The 20,452-nt window shown below is 41.5% G+C and overlaps 1 protein-coding gene across 1 annotated transcript in view; it reads left to right on the forward strand.

Moving 5' to 3' along the window:
* The window catches only part of si:ch211-26b3.4 (connector enhancer of kinase suppressor of ras 2), a 67,502-nt gene that overhangs the window by 10,217 nt on the left and 36,833 nt on the right, over positions 1 to 20,452 (forward strand). The window contains exons 2-8 of the mRNA XM_039622769.1: positions 3,700 to 3,863; positions 10,942 to 11,144; positions 11,340 to 11,427; positions 12,564 to 12,605; positions 16,732 to 16,851; positions 18,876 to 18,935; positions 19,058 to 19,126. Of these exons, the coding sequence (XP_039478703.1) occupies positions 3,700 to 3,863; positions 10,942 to 11,144; positions 11,340 to 11,427; positions 12,564 to 12,605; positions 16,732 to 16,851; positions 18,876 to 18,935; positions 19,058 to 19,126 (746 nt within the window). The remainder of the gene's footprint in view (positions 1 to 3,699; positions 3,864 to 10,941; positions 11,145 to 11,339; positions 11,428 to 12,563; positions 12,606 to 16,731; positions 16,852 to 18,875; positions 18,936 to 19,057; positions 19,127 to 20,452) is intronic.

Here is a 20,452-nt window from a genome sequence, read left to right on the forward strand (position 1 = left end):
ACCTTTCTTGTGGACATAAAGACTTCCATCTGTGAGATAGCCAGCACAGTTTTTTCTTCCCTCGCCTCTCACAGTGAGGGTCAGGAGTAAAATATTCAGGCACCCTATTTATTAGCTGCAGGCTGTCTTTCTGCTTTATCCCCATGTTCTCTACTTCTAAAGCTGGCGGCCGGCTAAAGGAGACTGCAGAGCGAGTCCACTTGTGCGTGTCTATGCCAGCTCTGGTGATGATTTATGAGACTATACCAGACTGTCTTACCACAGCAATGAACAGGGTGTATTCAAAGAAAAACAAGCTAATTTGAATATAATACTAGACTATAGCACTGCACTTGGCCTTACTCAAGCATTTGTCAACAACAGCAGTCTTATAAAACAAATGGAGTTTCTTGTAATTTTTTAAAGTGGCCTTGAGCAATAGTTCTCCAGCTGTTCTGAAGCTCTTTTCAAGGGTTTTCTTTAGACATTGGCTGCTTTTTCACTCATTTAAACTCCAGTTCTCAGAGGGATGTTTTTTTCAGTTTGTTTGTTAAGCCACATAACAGTGACCAATGAATCATTCAAGGATAAAAAGAAACAACTCAAAGGATGAACCAGCACTGCATCTAAACACAGCAGACAACTTAGCAAAGTGTTAAACTGTATCTCTTTGTTACTTGTAGCCTGATGCAAAGACATACAATTTCTTTAGTTGAATCTATGAAAACTGCCAAATGCAGGAAATAGTATTTTGCACCAACACAGTGATTCCCAAAGAACTAAAACTTGTCATATTTGGCATATTTTTGTGCAGTTTGTTAAAAAATGTCAGGAAAGTGGATAAGACGAAAAAGCAGCAGGCTAAAAAAAAAAAATCTGCATCAGTTGAACAGTATCTGAAATTCATGCACGCTCTTAAGAAACAAGAAAAAATCCAGTGAAGATCTGACACAGGACCAAAAGATGCATCTGGCCCTTCAGTTGATCCATTTACTGTTGGCCTGATCAGAAATGGTCTCTGTGGAAGCCAGTCTTAAGGAGGAGGGAGAAACAGGCTGAGGTATGCCAGATTACACAAGAACACCACTGAAAAAAAGTGGCAACAGGTCTGATGGAGTGATGAATCCAAATGTGAAATTTCTGGTTCAAATCATCATGTATGTATGGACAAGATAGAGGTACGACAGTGAGTGCTTGCAGCCATCTATAAAACAGGGTGGAGGCTCTGTCATGGTTTGGGACACATGTTAGTCAGTGGTGTTGGAGATCTTGTCAGAATTTATGAAATTATGAACGCAGAAATAAATGAATGAATGAATCTTACTGGGAACAGCTTCACTTTTCAGCATGGCAATAATCCCAAACACACTAACGATGCAGTAAAAGCATTACTGGAAAGAAAAACACACCAATCCATGACACTATCAGTCATGGATTGGCCTCCCCAGAGCCCAGACCTCAACATTATTGAAGCAGTGTGGGATCATCTTGATAGAGAACAGAACAAAATACAGCAAACATCCAAAGAAAAGCTTTGAATGTTCTTCAAGAAGGCTGGAGAACTATTCCTGAAGACGACTTAAAGAAATGACAAGAAAGTTTGCCCAGGAGAGTTCAGGATGTGTTGAAGAGTAAAGGTTGTCAAATCAAATATTGACTCATACAAACTGTTTGTTTTTTTTACCTTACATATCCTGTATTTTAATTATTTTAATTTCCTATATTCCTAGCAACATGGAGAGAAATAGTTCAAAACAGTTTACATACCATCTAATACGTCTAACCTGGCAGTGTCTTATATCTTAAAGGTCTATCAAATGTTTTGTTATAATTTCTTAAGATTTTTTTAAAAAGCCATAGATATTTTTTTTATTTAGAATAGAATAATCCTTTAATTGTCCCACAAGGGGAAATTTGGTTGTAACAGCAGCAAAAGAAAAGCACATATACAAACAGAACAGGACACAGAAAACAAACACACACAATTTTTACAGAAAAAAATATTTACATTATGGACAATAGTTACCAGAACAGAGTACTGTACAGTTATTAAGATTAAAGTACAGATAAAAGTGGCAAACTCAGGTTGTAGTGTGCAGACAGAGCAGGGTACTGGAAGATGTTTAAATAATTAAGAATATTTCGAATATTTAGAAAAAGTACAGATTTTGCATTGTACCTGTGCATTAAAAAGTAAACGTGTAACTTCCAATAACAGTAGTAGTTGTTCAGTTGAATTTGAAAGCATGAATTGTTTAAAACAGGAATACACAACTGGTAGAAGCACCAGTCCTTCAGTTTTGTACTGTGTGAAACATAATAATTATAATATAGTACTTGAATAACGGCATTCATATATACTAATATTGCCTATATGAAAACAAGTCCTCATCTGCACCTAATTCATGTGCAGACTCAGTTATCACACAAGCCTTCCACGTTGCAACACTGTATCACTACCTGTGAAACACATGCTTACATGCGGGCCATTAGGGCTTTTCCACGGGGAACTTATTCTATTAAACAGTTTCCACTTGTGTTGCTACCGTTGTCACTGATGTGTTGCTTTTGAAATGGCTCTGCTGTGCTGTATGTAACAACACTGTGTCTGCATGTCACTCAGAGCAACAGTCGGCTTTTTCCCCCCGTTCTGGTATCTCCCATGGCAAACGAAGACCAAGAGATATCTCGCTGGAGTGTGTGTATTCTATATACGCATGTGTGGTGACTTTGTTGAGGTGCTACCGCACTGTCTGCTCTTAAGCTTTGCATCCCTCGGGCATCGGTGTTTTCCTCACAGCTCCGCTAGGCTTTAACAACGGGCATCTACAGAGGTGTCAAGACCCTGAAGAGCAACACTAGCTGTAATTGCACTGTGTTTGAAGTCCATGCTCGTAGGGGGACAGAGTGTACCTTATGTGTTTAACTGTGGTTCTGTGCATGTGTGCGCATGGATTTACTTACTCTCGTGCAATTATTTTGCTCTGTGTTTGCTCGTTTTGGAGCGGGCTCGTTCATTAGGTCTGTGGGGAGATGCGGCTTTTTTTGCTGACTATATTTGAATCAAAGCCAGAGGCTCTTACCGATCAATTGTATCCACCACGCCTATGTGCAGCTGATTGGCTCTGTGCAAAGCAGGCAGCCGCAGCGTAACAGCAGCAAGTCATACGTCGATTTATTGCTTGCATCTTCCTCGTTATCTTTCGAATGCCTCTTTAATTATTCAAATTATGTGTGAAATAGATTCTTTTCGCTCTAAAATCTCTTTTATTGCCTCTTGAATGTTAAAAGCAGTGGTGAGAAAAGACTTTTTTTCCTCATCAAGCTTATCATCCCGTACAGAAAAGGTGTACCAACAGATGTGTTTTCTAGCTGTCAGTAAGTTGCTCATAGATCAGTCAGAGCTCCTGGCTTTAGGCTGCTGTTTATCTTTACTTTCTGATTTGGCAGGCACAATTTGCACGTTTTTATGCCTGACTACAGTGTTGCATCAAAGTAAGCCAGGATTCGGTCTCGGGGAAGGAGCTCATTCTTGTGTCAGTCAGTCATGTCTGGGACAATATTTCCTAATCGCGTTTTCCCTCTTTGTCTCGGAGCAGAAAGCCTTCTAAATCACTGATTGAAGCCAATATAAATATTTTTCTATATACAGTTGCGCAAAGTGATAGACGACAGATACATCAACACATCCTAATCTGTGTCTGTCTCCACTCTCCTTAGGTCTGGATGACTGTCTCCAGCAGTACATCAAGAGTTTCGAGCGGGAGCAGATGGGGGGAGAGCAGCTGCTTCACATCACCCATCAGGAGCTGGAGGAGCTGGGTGTCACCAGGATAGGACACCAGGAGCTCATCCTGGAAGCTGTGGACCTCCTCTGCGCCCTGGTCAGCCTATGATTTTAAATGCACAGTACTTTGGATGGAGTGCTGGTCAACAAGCTTCTAGATATGCTTCTTATCTTCTTTTATAGCTATTAGTTAGTTATAGTTAGTGTTGAGACAAAATAACCTTAAAAATAGACTCATTAGTCACCTGTTCAACTGCTCTTTAAGGAAAACATCTACATATAAAGATGAAAGCATGGCTCCGTCCTGCCTTGTATCAAAGGTTCAGGCTGGCGGTGGTGTAATGGTGTGGGGAATATCCAAGGAGCTTGGACAGAAAGCACCTGGACTTCTTTAAGTTTCTTGATTAAACTGCAAACAGTCCAGCTGCTTTCTTTCCACATCCTTAGACTACCATTACTGGGATGACTGAGAACCTACACAGACAGTGTGGGGAATATTCCTTAGCACCAACTGAGCCATCCCATGTGCATCCCTTTGTGACCACAGTGTCCTCGGCACCTGATGGCTGCTTTATCATGTCACAAAGCTCAGATCATCTCAAGCTGGTTTCTTGAACATGTCAGTGAGTTCATGGCACTCAAATGGCCTCCAAAGTCAGCAGATCTCAATCTAATAGAGCATCTTTGGGATGTGGTGGAATGGGAGTTTAACTTTATGGATGTGCAGCCAACTAATCTGCAGCAACTGTGTGAAGTTGTCATGTTAATATGGACCAAAATCTCTGAGGAATGTTTCCAGCACCTTATTGAATCTGTGCGTCAGAATTAAGGCAGTTCTGCAGGCAGAAGTGGTTTCAGTCTGGTGTACCTAATAAGGTGACTGGTGAGTGTATGTATGTGTATATCATATATGACAGGTGAACATTTCACCAAAGAACAATCATTGTTCAGTGCATGAAATATATGGAAAATCTGTTAAAATCAACTCATTTAAAGGTATCGGGTTCATTGATTAGCCACCATGTCAATAACCCTCCTGTAACGACATGTATCTGGATTTGACAAAGTCAGGGAGCACTATGAACTAATGCACCTGTTTAGATACCACAATGTGTTATAGTTTCTTCTGGTTTTGTTTAGATATATAAAATAATACATTATCTACATATATGAGATATCAAGTAAAGTGCTGTTTTTGGTAGGATAAAGTTATTGTATCCTGTCAAAGGTTTTAAACCATAGCTGGTTCTAGTGTTGACGCTGATTTTAAAAAAGTACGTTATGGTTAAAAAGGTTATACAATAAGATATTTGCTCCTTGTTCCCAGTTACTTTAAGATGTGACTATGAGTTTTCTTCTTTTATAACTCACAGAAATACTCACAGGTTCAAAGGTATATGTATTGTTTTTTGTTTATTTTCCTCCACCAGTTATTGATATTGGCTTAAGAAATGACTGAAAAAAAGAGAAAATCATTCAGGCCTCGCTTTGTGTGTACTTCCTCGGTCACTGCTGACTGTATGTGCAGCGGCCCTGCCCGGGATTAGAGAATTAGGGGGAATTAGGTGCTACTCTCCCAGAGAGAGAAAGCGAGGGTGAGAGGGAATGAGAGAGAGAGAGAATGTAGAAGAGTATGCAGGATGCACCTTATCTCCCAGGCACACATGGCTGGATTAGTTGGGGCTGTTTGAATGTGTGTGTCAGTGTGTGTGTGTGTGCATACATGGTCGTGTGTGTGCTAATCAGCACCTCTTCTCATTCAAATGTTCCAGTATGGGAATGAGAGTCCAGCAGTAGCGATCACCATATGTCCTGAAATTGCTCACGGACATAAATTCTGAGTATCAGACAAAATGAGCCACTGAAGCTACCGCTGTGAGTACTTTTACTTTTTATTTGTCTGGCGTCATTCCGATCAGTTGCACTGATAATTAGTGAGACGGAGGAATGGATCAGCGTCTGATGGGAAAGCACACACAGTCAGACATGTTTAAATATAGCCCACATTTACCCGTTTTTATAGTGTACTTAAAAACAGCACAGAAATATTATCCAAACTGACAATTGCAATGCTAAGACTACAAACAGGCTGCATTGTGCACACACAGTTTTTTTTATGTTCAGAGGGATTAGTACCAACATTTTTTGGTATGTTTAGAGAATCTGGCTAATCTGTTGGCAGGTGTACAGCTTGTCTGATCATGCCACTGCTCATTCCTTGCCCAGTCTCTCTTGCAGGGACGTCGTTATGATTCCAATTATTTTGGCTAATAAAAAAAAGAATCAATAAACCCATATTAAACCCAATAAATCCAAATCTTTAAAAAAAAAACATAAACTCTGTGGTTCATGTAGATGCTGAATATTTGGGCGATAAAAGGAAATGTCTGGTCATAAAGAAGAGATGAAGTTGGCTCCCATGGTTCAGCTGGGACCCCTCTCTGGTCTGTCTGTTGATCTTGATCAATGCAGGTTTCAAGAACTGACTGAGTTTTCAATCTTGCTGTAATTGTAGAAAAGTTCCTTCTTTTTTGCCGGTGCAATCAAATTTTGCCCCCAGCGTGTATACTAAGTAGAATATGTGGGTAGTGAATTTTCAGTAAGCTGTGCTTGGAAATAACTTAAAAAAGAAAATTACTGCTCCTTCCTAACATGAAAGACAAAGATATTGGTGCCATTAAAGTTACAGGAAAAAAATACAAACTTGTAAAAAAACAAAAAACAAACTATATGTAATAGTGAGGGTTGTACTGCAGTATACGGTATGTGTTCTGCTTTAACTGATTAATTAAATCAACTTTAACAGTCAGGCTACTTAGGTAGCAGGGTGCTACCTAAGTAGCTAAGGTAGCCATTTATGTGAACAGGGTTTAGGGAGCCAGGTTAATATAGTTCATATGCTTCAGTATTTATATTTGTTGTTAAACTTGTTTTGTGTAATTAATAATTTAATAAGTAAATTCACGGTTATAATTGAAATAAAATGATTTTGTTGCATTCATGTTGGCTTGGTAAAGTAAAACTGTGATTGTGCCTTAAAGGTTTGGTTTATAGTTAAAATCCCGGGAGGGAGCCACGCTGTTTTCCTACCGTAGTATGTTTGTTGTTGAGGATAACTTAGACCTGATTACTCCTGTAAGAAGATTTACAAGCTGTGGAATAAATTTTTTTTGTATCTTTTCACACCGGTGTCCCGTGGAAGTTTTTTCCTCTTCAAATGAACGTACACGAGTAAAGCACTGGAAAACTGGTCTCACACCTATACAAGGGTTAGATGCTACTTAGATGCTACCTAAGTACCACCCTGCATGTGCTTTATCCTCCACTACCTAACCTTTGCCCTTTGTATCCTGTCAAAAAAACATCCCTCAGATCTAAACAATCAGCCTTTTGGGTGTGATGTTAGCTCAGGATTTATCCCGAGGACAGCGATGCGCTCTGAGTATCTGCGTGACAACTCACCTGTCTAAAAACTAAAAAAAGTGCATAATATAATTAGCCTTTAGGTTCTGACCTAACTCTCTCTATTTTTGTGGGTGGAGAATAATTAATAATTAAAGCTACTCAATTACATGAGTTAGTGTGTGTAACTACCTCTCTTCATTTGGAGACACCTGTGGGAGGATCCTGGTGCTGTCTGGTGCTACAGGTACTTCACAAACTCACAGGAAAGACTTCCACAAACAGCTTTAAGCAACAAATCGAACCTTAGCTCCTGTAAATATTCTGTCCGAGTGGTTATATTTATTAGGCCGTCTGACTTGTTGGAGACTTTTTTTTTTTTCGGTTTGTTATAAATGTGAAATTGTAGAGCAAATGACAGAAGCAAGAGTGACTATATACTGAATGTGTCTGTGGTTTGAAAGATTTGTGTGAACGAAAGGCTGAGAAACTGTCCACTGGAAAACAGACATGTCAGTGAGAGCTTTTATCACAATCATCTATCACTTTTGCTCTTCATTAAGGAATTTCTTTCTCACAGTAACATGAGATAAGTTTGGACAGCTTGAAATCCCGTCACAGAGACTCAGTGCAGTCACGTTTTGGGGGGTTCCCCCTCCCCCCTCACGTATCTGTGTATTAAAACAGCGGAAGCCATGATAGATTCTCACTTTGACACCTTGGGTTAGTTTATGAGATTGATTGTGATTAGCTTTTTGTAACTTAACAATTAAATTTTTTGTCATAATCTTCACTGATAATAAATATTGTTTCTTTTCGTTTCTAACTCTCCAAATCTGCTTTTTCTCATTTCCTTTATTCTACTTTCATCTCTCCCTGCACCTCTTTCGTTTGTGGGTCCTTCTCAGTGCTATTTTGTGACTCCAAAGCAACTTGAAAGTTAGTTGCAACATTTATTTCTTACCATGCTTACCAGCTCATGCTTGATGTATTACTTGGTCTTTTAACTCTTTACCAAGTAGTTTGGAATAGACTCACAGAAGGGGCTATTACAAACAAATCAAACTATATGTAGCTCTGTTTTTAAACATTTATTTAACTCACTAAACTGTGAATAGATGTCCCTGACAATCAAGGTAAAAAAAAATCACTGATATATTAAATGCAGTGCTCAACAGTCACAAAAATTACAGCAGGACTTATTTTGAAGAGATGCAAAAAGCCTGCAGTAAAAATGTAAAATTCATTGGTTGCACAGAATCCATCTGCCTGATTTGAGCACTGAGGCCAAATCTTTTTGCAGAAAGCAACACGGGCACGATCGATATATTCTTTCTATGATTGATAGATACTCTACATTTTGGTGTAAGCATAGCGCAAAAGCTTTGGCCGAGAAATCTGCAGCTGAGCAATACTTTACTTTTCAACAGGAGTGTGAAAAGTCCCTCTTTTACCCAAACATGTCATAAATGATGTGTGATTGTGACTCAGTGTACGAACAATAGCAGAAATACCAGCATAGCGAAGAGGCCACTCCAAACATGGCTGCTATGGTAACCACATTGACATGAATGGCGGGGGGTGGGGGGATGGATGGGTGGTGCTCTAATGGCATCGCTCTCTTACTGTATTGATCTGACACACTCTCTCCATCACACACACACACACACACACACACACACACACACACACACAGCATTGCTAAAATTACTTCTCTCTTTCTCCAAAGTCAAAGTCATTCATGCGCTTTTATTCCCCGCTTCATCTCAAGCGCTCTGTAGCCTGCAAAGAGCAGCACACAGCTCTAGACTGAAATCATATGACAGCCTAATTACAGCTGTGCAAACACATTCACTCTATGTACATGCATGCATCTGCATTCACACAGAACACAGGAGATTATCCAGAACACAGTGTATGCATGACCCAGTTTCAGCAAGATGCATAGCTGGGTACTGTCTCTGTTCGTCTCGCTCTCTCCCCCCCTCTTGTCTTCTGCCTCTTTACTTCTTTAGTTGCCTCATCTCTCTCTTTCTCTCTCTCTGCTGCCACTGTGAAACCCTCCATCCTTTGTAGTCACTGTGGTCGTGACTGTGTAGAATAGATCTAGAGGCAGAGGAGGAATAGATACGTCTACCTCAGCCTGTGGCTCTGACTACACAAGGAGGCGCGTGTGCGTGTGTGTGTGTGTGTGTGTGTGTGTGTGTGTGTGTGTGTGTGTGTGTGTGTGTAGCCTTTGTGTCAGCAGGAATCAGGCTCCCTCATACAGGACATGACTTGAGGTGCCTTGGGATGCTGAGCACAGTGTGGATTAGTGGATGTGTGTATGTGTGTTTGTTTATTTAAAAGGGTCCCAGTGCAGTAATGGGCTACTCAGCCAGCTCAGTGTTTTTCTATTAGTGCAGTTAGTGGCTGTTTTAATGATTATTAGTAATTCCCAGATGACATTTTTAAATTTCATGTCATTTCACCCGGAATAAGTTTTTATTTAACTCATGTTTCTTAAATATGATCTTTGCACATGGTCAGCTAAGACTTGTGTAAAGATCATAGCTTTAAAGAATAAGTGTAAAAAAGTATTTAAAAAATAAATGCTCTTACAAAATATATAAATATTTTTCAAACACTTAGTCTTAAAGTAAATTAGACTTATCTATCACTAGCTACAGTCATGTAAAAAGACTTTACTATCTCTGCAACCCAGTGAAAAACTAAATACACTTTGAGAAACATCTCAGACTCTACAGGCCTCAGTTAGCGTGCTGAGTGTAAAAGCTGATGGCAGTACAAAGCTTTTTGTCTCATGTACATTTTCTACATGGGAGTGCAGGAATAAAGATGAGAGATCATGTTGCACAGTGCCACATTTGGCGAAACACCTCATACCAACTGTCGAGCATGGCGGTGGAGGGTGATGATTTCTGCAGTGACAGCATCTGGGCACCTGACTGAAATCTGACCATGAGCTCCGCAAAGAATTCTAGATTCAGGTGTGACTCTAGAATGTGACAGCATTTGTCTGACAGTAAAATGTTAGCTAATCGTGGGTTATGCAACAGAAAATTGATATCAAGTGCAGCAGTAAATCTACAATAGAATTAAAATATAGATGAAAAAAAACCATTTCAAAATCCAGACCTCAACCTGAGTGAAATGCTCTGGCTGGACTTTAAGAGAACTAAATGAATGAAGTGAAACAACGTTGTGATAAAGAGAGGGCCAATCGTCCACAATGATGTGAGAAACTGATATTCAGAGATATCAGAAGATGCAGTTATTCACTGACTGCATATCATGTCTGTTATACAGATAAAGTAGGTTGGAGTAAAATACAGACTAGCGGAAGGTGACAGCTAGCCTCGCTATTCTTAAACAAAACAAAAACATGCATGTCAGTGCCTCCAGCTAGTCAGGTTAGCTTAACGTAAGAAAAAGCTAGCATGATTTTATGCAGAGTTTAAAAAAAAATCAGCAACCCCAAACCCTAAAAATATCTTTCCTGTTTCTGGACCTTTTGAAATATATATATATCTATATATATATATATATATAGATATAGATATATAGATATATAGATATATATATATATTTAGGTTTTGTATATATGTATGTCTTCTAATCCCTACATTAGCTAACTTAAGTTAAGCTAATTGCTCCTTGGCAAAGCTCCTCACTCCACCCAAGGTCGTGAGGTTTTTATCCAACTTCAAATTCTCAGGATAAAAATATTTTCTGAACTAAGTTTGTTTGTTTGTTGTCTGTTTGTCCTGCAGAACTACGGACTAGAGACAGAGAACCTCCGGACTCTATCCCACAAACTCAACGCTTCAGCAAAGAACCTCCAAAATTTCATCCTCGGCAGACGGAGGGGCGGCCATTATGATGGGCGAGCTTCCCGAAGGCTACCCAACGATTTTCTCACTTCAGTGGTGGATCTAATTGGTGCAGCCAAGAACTTGCTAGCTTGGCTTGACAGGTGGGGGATAACATATGAAGATTAGATTGTCTTTTTAATTACACTGTTAATGAATAAATGAAATTACAAATATTAAAAAAAACACCAAATTTCTCAAAAACTGTCCAGGCAAACATTTTTCTCTGAAACTGATGTTTTTTTACACAGCAGAAACATTTCTCAGGTTATGATCTCTATTATTCTTTATTTTCTTAGGTCTCCGTTTGCCAGTGTGACAGAGTATTCATTACTGAAGAACAACATTGTGCAGCTCTGCCTAGAATTAACCACCATTGTACAACAGGTGCTTTCACACACATTCCTGCAAACATCACACAATCCACCATTTCCATATCCATTACATTAAAGGTCATGATTTGAATTTAAGGGTCAACACTAGAGCAGGATTGGAAACATCAATATGTATAGAGCTTTTGTTGCCTACAGCTGGTTTCTATAGATTTGAGCACGTGCGCAACTTACATGCATTGCCACAGGCTGTTTGCAGCATGGCTGATGGGACGAGTGGCTCTCAATAAAAGCCTTAAGCAACGTACTCATCGACTCACTGTTAGACCTCATCCCTTGCCTAACTTAGGCTCTGTTGAACAGTGAACCGGGGGTCTCTCATCCCTATAATTCCCTGTCCTCCTTCTGCTTCCCCTCTGGCTCGATTCCTCATGTTAATGCACCACATTGCACACACACACACACACACACACACACACATGTGCACACATCCAGCATACTCATTCTGGTACTTTAGCCATCTCATTGTTTGGACAGAAACTATGTCTCCTCTCTTGGACCCCATTCATATCCTCCCAGTAAGAGCCTGCTTAGAGTGTGTGTGAAAGTGTGTTTGTACTTGTGCCCAGAGTGAGTCCTGGAGCCGAGCAGATAACACCCATCCCCTGTTACAAGGGCCAAAGAAGAGCGAGGAGAAAGAGACCACCGCAGGTCCACAATGGGCCAAATGAACATGTGGCTGCCAGGGTGCAGCGAGACAGACAAAGGTGGCAGCGCCGTCCGCACTAATGCGTCAGACAGATGAATTAGCTGCTACCGTGCACATCTGGTGGATTTAGTGGGCTGGTTTCTCAGAAATGCATTACCTATCAGCTGTCGGTGAATAAAACTCTGTCAAGCTTCAAATAAAGTCATTTTATAAATCCAGATATGAATTTGATGCTGCAGACTCCAGAGTAGATCTAAAACTCGTCACTCTACTGTCAAGCATAATGCAGAGGGGTTTGTAACAAAATAGCCAACTGCTCAGGTTCTCCACATGCCTTCCATTTCTTCCTGTTGGGCATCTCATTTATCTCATTTCCTTCTTTCCTCAGTGTTATATTTGGACTAGAGAAAGACACTTGAGCTGGAGTGCGGATGTTCACGTCGATGTTTTCTTAATGTGTTCCTCTTTGTTCTTTTCTACAGGACTGCACTGTGTATGAGACCGAGAATAAAATTCTTCACGTGGTAAGTTTTTCTTATAATATCAGCGACCATTCAAAGTTGTCGGTCAGTTTTTGGGGTCAACAATGAACTTTCATGCTCAGCTAGCTTCACTTCATTGTTGCACTGTCACACATGTGGTTACAGCACACATGAAACTGCAGCGTGTGGTAATCCGCATATTTCCAAGCAGCTGGCTCATTGCACAAACCTGCCATCTAGTATTTGCAAGGACAGAAATTCACATCTACCGGCAGACTTCTGCACCGGTTTTGAGAAATAAAAGCATTTAGAGAAAATCTGTGTGTGAAACAGAAAAGCATTAGCTAAACTGGTGCATTTGAGTGCGCTTCAGTTAGACGTTTGTGTTTGCGTGTGGGCGTGTGTGGGCATGTGTGTGCGTGCACTTCAGCGTACTGTTTGTTTTTGGTCGAGTGTGTGGCACAAATTTGTGCATGTTAAAGTGCAAATGAGCCCGAGGCCTTCTGAAAGCTTCAGCGTACCCGTGTAAGTGTGTGTGTGTGTGTGTTGTGTGTGCATGCGCGCAAATGTGTGCGTCCATGACGGGGAACTGTCTGCATCCACGTGTGAAACGGACTGAGCAGCCAGTGTCTGATTTGGGTTGACAGTTGGTTTAGGACACTTCCTGCTGCCATTCAAGGTCAGGTGGAGGAAACCAAATGAAATGTTAGCAGGGGGAGCTCACAGAAAAAACTGTTGACGCATCTTTTGGCAAAGAAAACGCTCAAGGAATGCATATTTTTGCACATGCACATTAGATACTCTGTCATCCATAAGCTCTTCGGTTGAGCTGTCATTTACCTCTGCTGTTACAGCCCCAATAATGACACAGGACAATGACATCGGGCAAATTCAGATATTTAAATGGGTCCATGTGCACACGCAGTTACATGCTCAAGCACAGCCATCAATGCCTGACGAAGAGCCCCACATGATTAAGTCTGTTATGTGCGGGAGGTTTATGTGTGAAAGAGTGAAACAGCATGAAGAGCGAGAGAGAGGAGGAGCTGTTTGTTTTTAGATCCAGCTTCCTCGCAGACTCTTATTTACTGTGAGTTTTCCACAAAGATGAAGTGAAGGTGAAGTAAACCATGCAGGCACACACAACAAACACAAATATCCAATCTTATCCCCTGTTTTTGAAACAGAATGGCACTTATATTTGGACTTAGACAAGTGGACTTGTCCCCAAAAAAGTTTTTTCTATTGTGTTGCTAGGTAAAAAAAAATAGGTTAGTTCTAGCCAATGTGTTATGTTGACTCGATGGAATTTTATTATAGCTGGAAACTGAATTAGGGGGAAGAAAACAGCATATTTTTAACATTTGAATCCTAGTGACCCCTGAAATTAAAGATTATTTACTTTAAAATAACAGCGGCCAGAGGTGATTCAGCATAAATGGTAACTTGCTACATTAAAGTGCTTTTCTGCTCTACTAGAGCACTCAAAGCTCTTTATAAAAACCAGACTATTTACTATTTATCTCAGATTGTTTAGATTTGACCTCCAGGTATAGCAGGTGGATATAAGTAGCATCTTCTCCACCACATAACCAGCAACAAGCTGGTTCATGTCTGTTTGTTACAGCTTCTACTAAAAGCTACACGTTTCTCAGATGCAGCAATGATGAAAACGAGTTAAACACACCCGTGAGTAACATTGGTTGATTAATTACATTTCCAGCTGGCACTTTTTCATCCAGAGCTCCAAAACAGTGGAGCAAATGTCTACAGCAACACCACCTAAACATACCATAACTGTAGGACACTAGAGCCTATCGTAACAATCTATATAAATATATGATTATTCTAAAAGGAAATGCTTTAAAGGGAGCGATTCTTCAAATTCTGCTCTCATTTCAGTCTGAAATCTTACTTACAAAGCAGTCATTTCACATAACTGGGTTTACAGTTTCACTCAAGTATTCTACTGTATGCAGTTTGATTCAGACAGACATACAGTATCTAAGAGTCTCCAGTGTATAGCCAGCATGGGGAATAGAGACTGTTTACTGTAGTGATAGTTGTACCTATCTCAGCTTCTGCTCAATAATGCAAAACTCACTGCTACTCTGTTCTCTTTTAGACCACGGCCTGCAGCAATCAGATGGACAAGGATAGTGTGCATGCGTGTGTGTGTGTGTGTGTGTGTGAGAGAGAGAGAGAGAGGGAGATAGAAAAGAAGAGCTATAAGATATGAATATGTGTGAGTCTGTGTCTGATGGAGCATGAAGTGTGTATGAGTGAGTGTTTTTTGTGCACGCATGCATAAGGATGAGAGGAATTACATAAGACTGTCCTAGTTGTGTGTTTTCCCTTTCTCTTGTTTTCTCCCCCTTTCCTCCCGGACTCCCGCTCCCACCTCCCTGCCTTTCTGCTTCTTTCTCTCTCTTCCTCTTCCCTTCTCCGCCTCTCCATCTTTCGCTCTGTCTTGGTTGATACTTGCTGCAGTGTGTGTGTGTGTGTGTATGTGAGAGACCATGCATGTGCAGAGGATGCATTATGCAACCGTGCTCGATGTGTACGTGTGCATGAGATAGAAGGCGCGAGTCGATGAGGACGAAAGCACGGGAGAGAATGGGAATAAGAAATGTGGTGGTGGTGCTGCTGAAGGAGGGGGATTCCGCCAGAGCTTAATCCATTTGGCAGTGTACTATGTCTGGCTTTCTGTTTGACTGCTCTTAAATCTCACGCCAGCCAGCCACATAAGTTAACTTCCCTATAATCTGTGCTCTGGTGCTGGAGAGGCGTGTCAGATCAAGGTCCAGGGTGTCAGAGCTAGAGGAGCCGAGAGTAGCCGCACCGGTGGCCTTTTTGTCTCTCTGCTCGCCGTTAATCCCGGGTTAGGACTATTAGTCTAATGATCAAAGAGGAGCACAAGTATAGCCCCAATATTGTCGCTCGAGTTGGAGCTTGGCATGGCTCTATATACAGGATTATAAATGCACCTTTTCTCGTTGTTTCTACCCCTAACCAACCTTTAAACCCACCCTCACTAAAACTTAAAATGCTGTTTGGTGCCTGAGCTGGGTATGCCATTACGTAATGTGAACACGCTGGCTAGAACATAATATTACTGTATAAACATAATACTAAGCAGACAAGGCGATCTTTAAATAAGTGACTCAGAAAAAAAGATGCAGGTGTGTGTGGATGTATGTGTGTGAGAGACAGCATCACATAGCCAGCTCGCCGAAGATTCTCCACCTTTTTCTTTCACACTGAATGAATCATAGGCTGTGAGCTATGGTGTGTGTGTGTATCACATGTGTGTAGACTGAAGATCTCCTCTGTTCGTTTCGTAACTGTAATCTGGTAATTGCTCATTAGGACGTAGATCAGAAGATTATTTCACACAGGGTTCATCACTGCCATGGTACTCACAAACATACTGTAGCTCTAGTCTGTCTTCCATGTATGCCTGTTACATTTCAGCGTGTGTGCATGTGTGCTAGCATGTGTGTGTGCACTACAAAGAGATGCTATGAAGGAGGATAAGCAGGGTAACAGTGTCTGTAAACCACCTGCAGTCAATCAACTAAGATTAGAAGGCAAAGATAAATGAACGTGCATGCGTGACCGAGCACACAAACAGCCTGAAATATAGTCAAGGTTTATTTAGAACAAAGGCAGGTGAGGCAATGCTTTTTGTGAGCGCTGCTTGGATTGGGTAATGTTGTATGTATTAGGAATAGGCTTTAAGTGCAGTGTGGGGAAAAAATACAGCAGTTTTACAATTTTTCTTTTTTTTGTTTGTTTCATTGATATCCAGGCAAATGTTACAGATAAAAAAAAAACAAATGGAAACTGCGCTCTGTAATTTAGACGTTAGAAAATGTCAACTGAACACCTCAGGCTGGCTAGTACAGCTGATGTGTTGTTCTGTCTGCGACGGTGTCTTGTGGGCATGCCTGCGGACGGACTGTGACAGGAAACAGTTTGTGCGCTGGATTGATGGAAGTGGCGATGTGGAACAATCTGATGAAATAATGTCTGTTTCACCTCCTCCAGCTAGGTCACAGCATCCCTTGCGGCCCAAAACCAATCTCAATAACTTTCTGTCTTCCTCTTTTTCTGCCTTTTTCTTTCTTCCTGTCATTTTCTCTGCTCTCTTTGCCTCCATCTTCAGTGTAAGACCTTAGCAGGGATATGCGATCACATCATCTCTCTGTCGTCAGACTCTCTGGTCTCTCAGTCTGCCCATCTGGAGGTGGTCCACCTTACCAGCATCATGCCAAACGAAGGCCTGGTGAGGACCTCTTTGAGAATGCACACACTCAAACATACAAGCTAAGGCTGTTTTAAAGCTGCATTTATCAACAAGTGTTTTATTTCAACAATCGATTAAATTATATTTTTACTGTGAAAGGCAACCTGTAGTTGTATAGCATCTTCTAACCTAAAAGTCTTTCAGGAAGCACTTATACAGCTCTTAATTTACATTTTCTAGACTCCAGGTCTTGGTTTATTTTTTGCAGGTTAAGGTCATGAGAGCTGGATGTTTCAGGTACAGACTGTCACTGAATGGTTTGAAGATTGTAAAACTGTAGCCTCATAAAAAGCCCAGTCAAGTATGAGTGCAGAACTTGGACCGGCGCTTTGAGTGTTTTGGTGGTTCATGGCGTTTCCATTAAAATGATCCATCTGTACAGTTGAAGTCTCACAGCAAACATTTCCTAACTAGGTCTGAAGTTCTCACTTTTCAGGTCAAAGGATAAATATGCAGCACTGTGCAGAAGTCTTGAAAATGGCAAAAAAGTTCTAGACAAACAACTTGCTGTATCCTGGCATGGAGTGCAGTGCGTCCTGGACAAAAGTCGAACTGGCAGGCCTAAAAAACTATCTACAGCAGACGAGAAGTCATGTCCTTAAGAAGTAGGAAAACCTCCAGCAAAGACCTGACAGAAGACCTGAGAAATGTATCTGGTCCTTTAGCTGATCCACCGACTGTTCACTGAAGCCTCATCAGAAATGGTCTATGTGGTAGGGTCACTATCAAGGAAGGAAGTGAAACAGAGAGAAAACGATAACAAATTACACAAAAACTGGACTGAAAATAAGTGGCAACAGGTCTGATGGAGTGATGAATCCAAACTGGAAATTTCTGTTCAAGTAATTTTCAACATGTATGTACACGGTGGAGGCTCTGTCATGGTTTAGTGGTGTTGTCTTGTCTATCTTCTTCTTCTTCTTTGATCCCTATCTGGCGTTAGGCCTGGATCGGCTCCTAAGCCTATTCGCTGCTGTGGGTGCCAATGGTTGTCGAATTTCCTTCACAACTCATTTCCATGCATGACGATCGTTGGCGATTGTCCTGGCCTCGTCGAGATTTATTCTGCAATCTCTGATGTCATCTTCGACCTGTTTTAGCCATGTTTTCTTTGGTGCTATTTGTTGGATTCTCCACTGGGCGGGTCGTTTACACCAGAAGAGTTGGTGTGGTAGTCGGCTCGCGTCCATTCGACACACTTCCAAACCATCGCGATCTGCGTTTTTGAATTTGCTCCTCGATTGGCGGTTGGTTGTCGCACATCCGTCGGATGTCCTCATTTCGAAGGCGGTCTCGAAGTGATACTCGTAATATCTGCCGAAGGCAACGCATCTGGAAAACTTCGAGTTTGTTGAGGTCCACTTTGAGCACCGTCCATGTTTCGGATCCATAGAGTAGAATCGGCAGGATCAGTGTCCAGAAAAGGTGGATTTTGGTCGGGATGGAAATATTGGTTCGCTTCCAGTGTCTTGTCTATAAGGTGTCTGATTGGCAACAGCTTCATTTTTCAGCGTGGCAATGATCCCAAACACACTTCCAGTACAGTAACAGCATACCTGTGTAGAAAATCACACAATGGACCTTTATCAGTCATGGATTGGCCTCTACAGAGCCTGGACCTCAACGTTATTAGAGCATTGTGGGATCATCTTTACAGAGAACTAAACAGAGTCCAGACAACATGCAAAGAAGAGCTTTAAATGTCCTTCAGCAAGCCCGGAGAACTATTACTGAAGACTACTTGTAGAAATTACAATAAAGCTTGGCTAAGAGAGTTCATGCTGTATTAAACAATCAACTTTGTCAGTATTATGCAAAATCTGTTTTTCCCTTACCGTGTAAACCGCTCATAAACCGGTGCACCTAATTCCCATTTATCTAGCAAAATATAAAAACACAAGAAGCAGCTCAAGACTTTTGCACAGTACTGTACATATGATGTATTTCCCTGTGTACTCTTATACTAAATCCACCCTGGCTGTCTGTGTTTGCCTGCGCTTCAGGGGATGTATATAAAATCAACATATGATGGACTCCATGTTATCACCGGAACCACAGAGAATGTGAGTTTTTGTTTCACTCATTTGAAAGGTTGATCCTCCACCAACCCCAATTCTGTTGCCTCAGTATTCGCCTAAATTTGTTTCCATTGTCTGTTTTTGTCCTCCATTTTTTGCCTCTGCAGTCTCCAGCAGATCAGTGTAAGAAGATCCATCCAGGGGATGAGGTGATCCAAGTCAACCACCAGACAGTGGTGAGCTAAAGACCTGCCAAACACAACACTGTAGGCATAAAAAATCACAGGAAAGGTCCTTTCCATTTGTTTCCACCGTGACTGCAGTCTTTTGTTCCCATTATGTGCTATGTTAAGGAGGTGCCAAGGTACATAATGTCTGCCGCCACCACCACTGCTGCCACCATGGTGCTTCCTGTCCTGTGCCTGTGTTGCTATATAGGCTAATTAGGCTAGAGGCAGAAGCAGATTATAGGGCAATTGTTAGAAGACCTTTATTCAGACCAGTGTGATTATCAGCTCACTCTTTCTGGAATTTCTTCCTATTGTCAAAAAAAAAAAAACCCTGAAGGAGGCGTCCTGTTTGAAATGAGAGCCCATGTTCCACTTTCATGTGTGAAAAGCTGTATTCTGCCTATAACTCATCACATCAGAGGAAAGCACAGAAATGGGCAGCCATTTTAAATGGAACGATGGCTTGTGAGGGCATGTGATTGGACGCGCCTATCTATGGCCTGTGCTGTCAGCTCGGGCACAAACAATTTGTTCCAGTGTTTATATGAGATTTCTGAAGGGGGGAGGGGGGAGTGTTGTGTCTGTGTGCAGACGTCTTTTGTCTGCTTTTTTTCCCGTATGAATTTCCTTGTGCATCTCGATAGGTGTTGCTCATGCGAAAGCATGCATGCAGGGGCTTGGGAGCGGTTCTGATTGACATGTGAGGGAGGTACGTGTTATCTCTGTCTCTCTCTCCTCGGGGTGACGGTGCAGATCGCACCCTGCCAGGCTCTCAGCTCCAACCCTTCATTACTCCCTCAGCTAGACCCTCACCACTCTGATACCTCACTCTGGGGTAGGAGATAAGCAGTGGGGGAAACAGAGGTGTGTGTGCGTGTACGGTAGAGCGGGGGGCTGAAGCATTTGGGGGAGGCTGAGATGCTGAGGCAGAGCTGGGAGAGTTGGTGGGAGGGAGGGAGGAGGAAGTAAAGAGGGACTTGGGGAGAAGAGTAAGGGGATAAAAAGAAAAAGAGAAGGGAGGGGGGGAGACAGCAGAGGGAAGTCTCCAGTCAACACAGCTCTTCGTTCAATCCCAAATTGAGCTGCTAAAGAGTAAAGACGGATACACACCACCAGTAAACTGTAACTGTCAACAGCAATTGATAAGTTCATCTTATCAGCCTTCAAAGTTAAAATTACATTAGTGTGAATATGGATTGTACAAATTCCGTTACATTATGGAATCATTATGTAGGCCTATTAAGCAACAACGCTGCCTTCGTGTCTGTGAATGAGGGTTTGGGGTTTTTTTGAGACTCACTTCAAAACAGGGAGTTTTTTTTAGCTCAGCTC

The sequence above is a fragment of the Oreochromis aureus genome, linkage group 2 (assembly GCF_013358895.1).
Source record: "Oreochromis aureus strain Israel breed Guangdong linkage group 2, ZZ_aureus, whole genome shotgun sequence".
Taxonomy (NCBI): domain Eukaryota; kingdom Metazoa; phylum Chordata; class Actinopteri; order Cichliformes; family Cichlidae; genus Oreochromis; species Oreochromis aureus.